Here is a 9555-nt window from a genome sequence, read left to right on the forward strand (position 1 = left end):
TACAATAAGATACAACAATCTTTCAATTAATCTAAGGTTCAACTACTAAATTTCTAGTAATGAAACCTATCTACATCCAAGTCCGGAATCACCACTCTAATCTTGATCTCTCATCTTCTTCTGGACCCTGATCTTTGCCCCACCTGTTGTCATGCACACATACAAAACAAGACAACAGCCGGATAACTCCGGTGAGATATAAATATCCCAGTATAAACAATGTAATCATGCAAGCATATAAAACATATATAAAAGCATGAATTATATCTTATCACATGTAGCATAATCAACAACATGTATCAGTACAAGTCTGTAAATAAAACATGAATCGTAATCTACGAAACATAATCACTACGGATCTGTAAATCAAACTCTAGTCTCACTATCTAAGACTTGACTCATCTCTCATTCTAATCTAGGGATCCCGATCTAATTTAGACTCCGGTATGCTGTATCGAGTGTCTACATTAAACGTCGATCTACATTTAAGCGCGTCGATACACCGTAAGTCTAGAGTCTTATCGGTTCTGAGAAAGACTCGGCGGTTCTGCCCTAGCTAGGCTATCTGCCCTAGACTCGGACTCTGACTCTGTTCTAAGTCAATACATGCACATATCAATCTGATAATCTGCAATATCAATGCAATAAAATAAAGTATGTGATTTGGGGAAACTCAAGTCAAACCTAACTCGAGTTGTGCAATCCCGAATCAACATTTATTTATACCTTTGTCTTCCCGGTCTGACGAAGACGAAGTCTCGTATTCTGATCTGTCCATACCCAGTCTGGCAATGACAATCATATAAATACAACATCAGTATATAACTCGAATCAAATCCTGTTCTGATCAATACTCAAATCAGTATATAATCTGATCTATATCTGAGCAAGGTACAATCTAATTCATATCGACGATATCACGTTACAATCGAAATCATTATTGAATCTGATCAATCTAATCAACTGATGTTTCGACGGCATAACAATACAATCTGAATACCCCGTCATTCAGAACACCATAGATATAATACCACGAGTCATAATCGGTATTAATACAATTTATAATCTCAACGATGACACAAATCTGATATCGAATCTCAGTCAAATCGACTCTGAAAATCATAACAATTCCATAAACAGTCTGTTTCTCAATTGACTTCGATTCTATGATGTCTAACATGACAAGAACATCATATATGAATCCTATTCAATTCTGACCATAGCATAATTTCAAAACATGTCTAAACGTAACAAAACTTACGTCCAGTTGTAGCCTGTGTTGATAGGAACACAGTACTGAAGTCGGATTCAAAATCAGACGGACGGATTTCTCGTACTTAATTTCCAAACTCCAGAACAAAGCCTTTCCCCCATTTCACGATTTTCTTCTAAGCATTCTGAAGAATTTGCATGTGTATATATATATATATATATATACGTCCGTGACATGCATAAAAGCAAGTGGCTTAGTCTTCATTTTACACGTCGCTCGCTAGGGCGGTCAAAACCTACCGCTAGGGCGAGTCAGTTTCGGTCGAGATCCTCGGCTGAATATCTCCTGTCGCTCGGGCGGTCAAAAGTTGCTCGCTAGGGCGAAGAACTCTCGGCCCTCATCCATTATTCATGCGCGCTTGGGCGAACAAAAAGTTCCGCCCGAGCGAAGGACTCTCGGCTTTCTACCAACACTCAATGGCGCTCGGGCGGACAAACATTTTCGCCCGGGCGCTATACCTTCGGCCCAAATTGTATAATTTCATATACTGGCTCAAATCTTATCTCGAACTGGCCCGGCTATAATTACATCAATTCATAATCAGTAAATCATATCAGATTACCATAATTAAATTCTCGGGCATTACAGTAAGTGAATCTAATCACTCGTTAGTAGATCTTGAACGACTTGATAAAAATTCGATTCGAATTTAATTTGATCAAACTTGAGTTCGAATAGCTTGAATATATACTCAAATCGAGTTCGAGTTTTAATTCTTTCTGATCGAATAACTAGCAAGTAATTAGAATAGATATATATTAATTTTTTAAAAATATATATAATTTAAGGGTTTTTTGTCCATGTGAATAAAAAATTTAAACCTCAAAATTATGCTACAAAAACTTTCCAGTTTTTCGAGCACAAACTCGAATAACTTGATATTTTCACGAATCGAGCTCGAACTTAAAATTGAATACACGATCAAATTCGAGTCGAGCCACTTGATATTTTCACGAGTCGAACTCAAACTTAAAATTGCATACACGATCAAATTCGAGTTGAGCTACTCGAACTCGACTCGGCTCATGGGCACACACCCCTAATCATAGGTACCACCAGATCGAACACAAACATACTTAACTATAGCACTTTTAAGGATACAAATGACATGCTATCTTGTTTAACCATTCGAAAATTTAGTTTAAAGAAACACAACATAATAAACGAGAATTTGGACAAAAGCGTCAAAACAATAATTATTCGAGTTAATTTAGCAGAGCGATGGATAACTCTGATAAAGATTAAGCTTTTTTCAGTAGGTGGAAATCAATTTCGAAAGATCCAAAAAGTTCAAACTTCAACTTCCAACAGCCATGATCTCCGAAGTATGATTCCTTCATTCATCTTCTCTCTCGGGAGGCAGACCACATGGCAAAAGCATTTTCTGTATACGGATAAAAACAAAATCTCAAGAGTTAAGGCAACCATTAATCTGACCAATTAGACCAGTTGTGAAACATTTCGTTTTCTAGACTGAGATATTGGGTTTGTCATGCACAACATCTTGTGGTATAAAACAAGGAAGACGATAAAATATCAGTCATTTCCAGATAATGAAAACGACACGATCTATGCTACAGATGGGGGAAGATAGCTATTCAAAGTTGTGTTGCTGCAACAGGAGCTATGTCATGTAGAGATCCACACAGTTAATAATATGTAAAAATTTCAAAAGTGTAATCGTATGACAAATGCATGCAAGTTTAAAAGAACAATACATGCCATTTCCTCATGATATTCAGCATGCACATATCATTGCATTTGGATAAGACAAACAATATCATCAACAAAGCTTTATTTAAAAAAAACCCACATTTTTTTAGAAATCTATTAAAATGCTAAAAAAACACTTCCATAAATCGGAAAATGTGGCTTCTAACTTTTGCTTTAGCTTTTCCTTAAGACAAGCATATTCCAACAGTAGTTCCAATCAATCATGTACTTACACCTCTGGCTTTTTTCAAAAAAAGGAAAAAAAAATCACTTAAAAAACACCGAGCGTTGTGAATTTTTTTTTAAAAGCCAGCTTCTCTATAGTCTATCAAAACTGACCCATAATCAAAGAGGGACTGAGGAAATCAAAGCAGCAATGCCTCGAAAAAGCAAAACCTATAGCATCTTCGATTTTTTCACTTCTATTTCTAAAATTTATATGTTACAAGATCCAAGAAATGCAAATTAACAAGCTGACTAAACATGAAAGTGGATTACGTGACTCGTGACTTTGTTGAAATAGATAAACTTGTTTCACATAAATTTGGCATCAACAGAAGTATGTTGACAACATAGCTTCAATTCCACCATTGTTTCAACTCGACTAATATATCATATATTAAATCCTTGTTTCCAGACTGTAACTCACTCTTCAATAGAGCTAGCAAACCTAAAGATTGCCCTCACAAAACAGAAAAAAGTCACCAAAACCTCATGAAGATAGCCTAGATATCCATCATAAGTACTTCATTGTTGGAAAACATAAATATCACAGTACATGAAGACAATATAAACAACAATTAACGGTGAAAAGTTCGCAATTTTCCCACAAGGACATGCCCCTATCATTTTCATACATCAACAAAAGCCAGCGCACTAAGTCAAATACACATATAGCCGCCCAAACCATCCAAATAAAGATCGTGCAATGTCCTATAAAACACAGAAATCCTACAGCCTCCTAAATACACGAGTTATCGGTAATCGTCTTGAGGACAGAATCAAAGACAAGCCCAAAAGGTTTACCGAGTTTAAATCACTCAATATCACATCTTGAGGACTAAGCAAGTAGACCAAAACCCAGATATATTTTCAAAGCAAGAAAAACAATCAACATGATTACAAATTACAAAAGGGCAGAAATACAGGAAATAAGATTAACTACGATGACAAAATTTGAGTAAAAGGGCACCTGCATAAAATTGTAGCGCTCTCTCCCAATGGACTCATTTTCAGCTACGGCGAAGTAAGCCATTATCGGATAGTGACCAACATACGAAGCGTAAGTATCTCGATGAATATTCACAGCCCATTCACTGTAAAGTAGTAAATGTTTCTTAAAAAAGAAAATGAACAAAATACTTCAACAGAAACTTAGTTTTTCTCCTTACAATCGAGTCAAATCGGCATGTCCAGTACCGACATATTTGGCCTGTAAATGCTCGAGCTGCGAGTTGATATTGAATCTGTCACTAGCCTACATCAAAAGAAAGGAGAGGAAAAAATAGTTCAACAGCAAGCCTGTTTCAGATCACTAATCTTTGAAAAGTAGAAAAAAATAGGGTTTAGGGTTTGAAGGGATTTCGATTTTACCTGCATGATTACACAGAAATCAGAACGGAGGAGATCGACGGAAGAGTCAAAAGAAGGTAGGGTGCAAATCGCGAATATAACTCAATAAATTGTTTATAATATATAAATAATAATAAGAATTAGAAATTCAATGGCTCTCGTAGCTCAGTTGGTTAGAGCACCCGTTTAGTAAGCGGGAGGTCTTGAGTTCGACTCTCAACGAGAGCAAATATTATTTTTAACTATTTAAATTGTGAACAATTTTTTTTATTAAGGATTAATTATATTACAAAAACTCTTGTATATAGGTAAAATTGATCGTTCTCACAAATAAATATATGTAAAATCGTCTCATAAAAAGATACTTTTATTATATATATCCTTTTGATCATGACTTAAAAAAATCCAACTAACTTCAAAAATTGCATACATCGCCTTATACTTTCTAATAGTTTTTATGTATATTACAATTCTCACTTCTTGTCATATTCATAATATTCATATTCATAATATTAAAGAGTATGGATATTTAAAAATTAATTTAAGAAAAAAAATGAATATAAAATAAATTTAGACCAAAATATACATTTTTATTTTGGTTGTGAATGTTAAAACTCAAAATATTATATTTTAATCGATGTATTATAAACCTAAAATCGATCAAACCAAATTAAAATATTTATAATTTGAATTTTTAATTTATTGTTTGCTTTTATTTTAATTTTTTGTTAATCTTTTACTTAAATATAATAAAAATAAAACTAAATTGAACTAATTTTTTGAAAATCATATTTGAAGGATATTTGTAAGAGCCATATATTTCAGAAGCGGTATACATAATTTTTATGTTAAAATTTTGTAAATGCAAATTTAATAGAAACCTAAAAAAGAAATATATAATATTTTTATTTTTTTATTATTATAATAAATCTCAGGTATATCTATAATTAATATTTATTATTAAGAGTAAATTGTGTATCAGTACACTTTCAAAATAAAGTTGGGATTTAGTACTTGGAGAGAGAAAAATTATTTTAAAATGCCAAAAATACCCTCCTTCCCTATTTGATTTTAATTGATCTCGCGCTTCCGGAAATGGTATCAGAGCTAAAGGTTGATTTATTTCAAACACAAAATTTATTATTACTAGTAACTAATTGTATGAGAAGGAGATTTTTGAAGAAATTATGAATTCGAACTTCGGTTCAAGGAAAATAATTTACAAGGAATATTCCAATATTTTGGAATATAAACAAGTACATCTAACTATTGTTAGATATCATAAACAGAAAGGGAAGCTACTGCACCCTCAGGTAAAATCTCAGGTAAACTTATGATTCAAAATAATAAGTTTCTGGAGATAGTTCCAGATTCCTCTAAGCTCTCTTCAGATCTTAGGGAAATTCAGAAGACAGTACAAAATTATGGCAATATGCTATATTTTGTACCACAACGAGTTGAGAAAGTCCTTGAAACCCAAGAAGAAATTCTGGGATTATTAAAGGATATTCAAACAAGAATTCAGAAACTGGAACAACAACCAAGTTCCAGTAGAAGAACTTCAGGAGGTTGGTTACTACCATCTTTTGGTACTGAACCTTTGTTACATCAACAAGGGAAGGCCAGAGTGGTATCAAAACCTTTGACTGAAGAAGAAAAGATGATCAATCTAATCAAGTCTGTCTCAGAAAAGAAATTCATCTGATGACAACTTTAGAAAGGATTGGTTTAGAGGATCTACAAGAGCTTGCGGAATCTTTCGCAAATCTCAAAGTTGTAGATCTAAAGATGAACACTGCAGTAGGTGAAACACCACCTGCTATAACCTGGTCATCTTCTCAGGAACCACCCAGGGAAAGTGTGGGATCTCAGAATGTAAACATGAGAGAAGCACAATCTGATTTCCATACTGGTGGAGGATCACACCCAGCAGGGACAAGGGCAAGGAGAACATAAATTCCTTTGCACCAAACACCCTATGGGAAAACTGTTTTAGATCTTATACATCCTTACGGGGTTATGCTTAACTTTGATGTATTAGACTTTAAAAACAGGGAAGATCTCATAGATGATTGGACATCTGCTATGAGAATTGCAGCAGGAACCCTCGATCTCAACAAAGAAGGATTCATTAAACTTTTGGAAATGAGTCTTATGGGATCAGTAAAAATTGCTTGGGACATGACTTCATTAGACATGAAGGAGTCAGTCCTAGCTGGTGAATCTCTTAGTGAGATCGCGGGAAAAATGGCTACCCTATTTAAAGCACATTTTATAGGGGTAGACTATTTCAATAGTCAAGATACAGAGAAGAAGAAAAAATACACTCAAGCTCTGTATAGTCTTGAATTACATGACATATGTTTGGTGGATGAATACATTATGTTATTCACTAAATATAGATGAAATTCAGGAGTCGAAGAAGATATAGCTATGCAGCTTTTCTTCGCAAAAATGCCAAGCCCTTGGAGAGAAATGCTCATAAGGGAATATGTACCTGGTAATCCAGATACGTTGGCAAGAAGAGCCTCTTTCCTTAAAGGAAAATTGGCAGAATGGTGTCACATGGCAGCATTACAAAAGAATTACAAACGACTAAGGGGTATCAACAAAAGAACTCCTTTGTGTTGTAAGGAAAATGACCTTCCAACGATTATTGGGAGTAAACCACAGAAGCATAAAAGGAAAAGTTTTAGGACTCATCCTTATGCACGAAGTGGAAGAAGTTCTTGGAAACCAAGAACCGTATGGTCTAGACAGAAAGCCAGATCTTATAAATCTGGACAAAGAAGCGGACCATCAAGAAGTAGGATATCATCCCAAGCATCGAGTACATCTCGAAACACAGGAAGAACACCTACAAAGAAAACTTTCAGAAGAGCTCTTACTCGGGCTAATGAAAGTTTCAAAGATTGCAATTGCTGGACATGTGGAGCAAGAGGTCATATCTCGACCAACTGTCCAGAAAATGAAAAAAGAGGTATTAAATGCTTTGATCCTACCCCGGATATTGAAGAAGCAGTTTACTACCAAGATCTTATTCAAGTATACCGATTTGAGGACATCGCCTCAGATGAAAGTATATATGAAGAAGAAGAAGTCTTAAGTCAGGAAGAATCTGATGGAATAGAGTCGGAATCTGACTGAAGACTAGGTGTTTCGACACGAAACACATGAAGATCTGTCTGGATTTTTCAGCCAGACAACAATCTCTCATAACATGGTTCAAAGAATCATGAGAGAAAATCCGAGTCTACAGAGATATCAAGGTTTCTCTGCAGGACAGGTAGAAAAGTTCTTAGGAAGTCTTGGCCTAAGAAACAGAAAGCATCATCTAATCTATAAAGTTTCTAGAAGGGAAATGGCAATCCCGATGGAACTTACAGGGAATAGAATGGAGATGCAGTTAATTCCTTCCGAAGAAATTAAGGAGGAATTACAAAAACTAAAGATAGAAGTAGCAAGGACTATGTCCTGGATTCATATCGGAGCAATCCAGATTATGATAAAGGCTACTTTCAAAGAAGTGATAGATTCACCAATTGATATTGCTATATGCGATAAAATAATGGGGAATCTACAAGATTCAGTACTGGGAACAATCTCAGGAAACCTCTGTGCAGGAAAAATTGTAGGAGTAATCTATCCAAGGATAGCTTACAATCTGGAAGATCGAGACTTCAGCCGAGCCTTGACATTGCATCAGAATTTCCAGGAAAAAAGGCTGATGAAAGAAGGTAATAGGCCATACTCTATTACCTATCAAATTTCATATGCTCTATCTAATACACATCATTCGGAATTGTTTATTAGAAATGAGTTTATTGAGATCCCTGAGATATTTGGAAAAGTTGTTCAGGCAATTTATCCAGAAAGAGTCGAGTTTCCTTTAATACAGGAAACAAATATCCAGATCCAAGACAAACCGATTCTACAGAGGAATCAAAGTCTTAGACTGGAATCAAAAAGACCATCTTTTCAAGGAGATAGAATTACAAGTTATAGATGGGATAAAAAGCCTGTCATAGAGACCCAACAGGAGCTGAAAAGTTTTTCTACAATAGGAAAACTCAGATGCCCAGAAGGTTGGAAGGAAGTAGAGATAGTATTTGATATTACAAAACAAAGGAATCAATTTCCTTGTAATTCAATATACTATTTAGAACAACCAATGATAGGAACTTACCAAGGACTGATTAATATCGGAGAATTGGAGGTTCACATTAAAGGAATTCCAGGGAAAGAATCAGATCGACTGATTCTTGGACTAGAGTTTCTAGAGGAACACAAACCTTGGAAACGTCTAGAGTATGGAATGGAGTTTATGGCAGAAGATAAAATGTGGAAAATCCAATGACCACAAGTCCATTCTCCATATACATTCCAATAGGAATGTTGTATGAACAATATAAGGCAGAATATTTTGCTGCTTATATTGATTCAGGAGCTGGAATATGTACAGTAAAAAGAGGAGTTTTTCCAAATAATTTGGAAGAAGAATTACCCAAGATTGCTGGAAGAGATTTTTCCAGAAGAATCTTAATCTTATGTAAAGGGATTAAGATGACTGAAATCATGATTGGCGGTGCTGGACAAACACCTTGGTACAAGGTAAAGACACCACCAATTTATTTTCATGATACAGGGGCTGACATATTATTAGGAAATAATTTCCTACAAATGTTCAAGTCCTATACACAAGAAAATGAGACTAGAAGATTAGTGTTCACAACACCATGTGCTCACAAAATCATAGTCCAGAGACTTAGGGAGACATTTTACAGAAAATTGCCAATCCAGTTTCGCAGCAAGCGTGGTGATTCAGGAAAACTTCTGAACCCAAAAATGAAGGATTCTAGACGGTTTGGAGAAACAATGCTACAGTTAAGAGCAGATAAGGAACTCCAACCAGAAGATATAGAATTCCTCAAGATAACTCTACAGACTAATGAAGTAGAGTTTGAATCTGAGGTATCACTGGAAGATGTCAAGAAGAG

At 35.1% G+C, this 9555-nt stretch overlaps 1 protein-coding gene and 1 non-coding gene across 2 annotated transcripts; one reads left to right on the forward strand and one right to left on the reverse strand.

Annotated features, from left to right (window-relative positions):
* Positions 1-2335: 2335 nt before the first annotated feature.
* LOC140832997 (uncharacterized protein At4g14342) lies at positions 2336-4654 on the reverse strand. The gene is made up of 4 exons (XM_073197354.1): positions 4580-4654; positions 4378-4463; positions 4179-4302; positions 2336-2657 (listed from the first exon to the last, which is right to left on the reverse strand). Exons 1-4 carry the CDS (start codon positions 4583-4585, stop codon positions 2610-2612), a joined length of 264 nt encoding a protein of 87 aa, XP_073053455.1. The 5' UTR covers positions 4586-4654; the 3' UTR covers positions 2336-2609.
* Positions 4655-4712: 58 nt separating this feature from the next.
* TRNAT-AGU (transfer RNA threonine (anticodon AGU)) lies at positions 4713-4786 on the forward strand. The gene has a single exon. It is a non-coding gene; the product is annotated as a tRNA-Thr (tRNA).
* Positions 4787-9555: the final 4769 nt, after the last annotated feature.

Source organism: Primulina eburnea, chromosome 5, assembly GCF_022965805.1.
Source record: "Primulina eburnea isolate SZY01 chromosome 5, ASM2296580v1, whole genome shotgun sequence".
Taxonomy (NCBI): domain Eukaryota; kingdom Viridiplantae; phylum Streptophyta; class Magnoliopsida; order Lamiales; family Gesneriaceae; genus Primulina; species Primulina eburnea.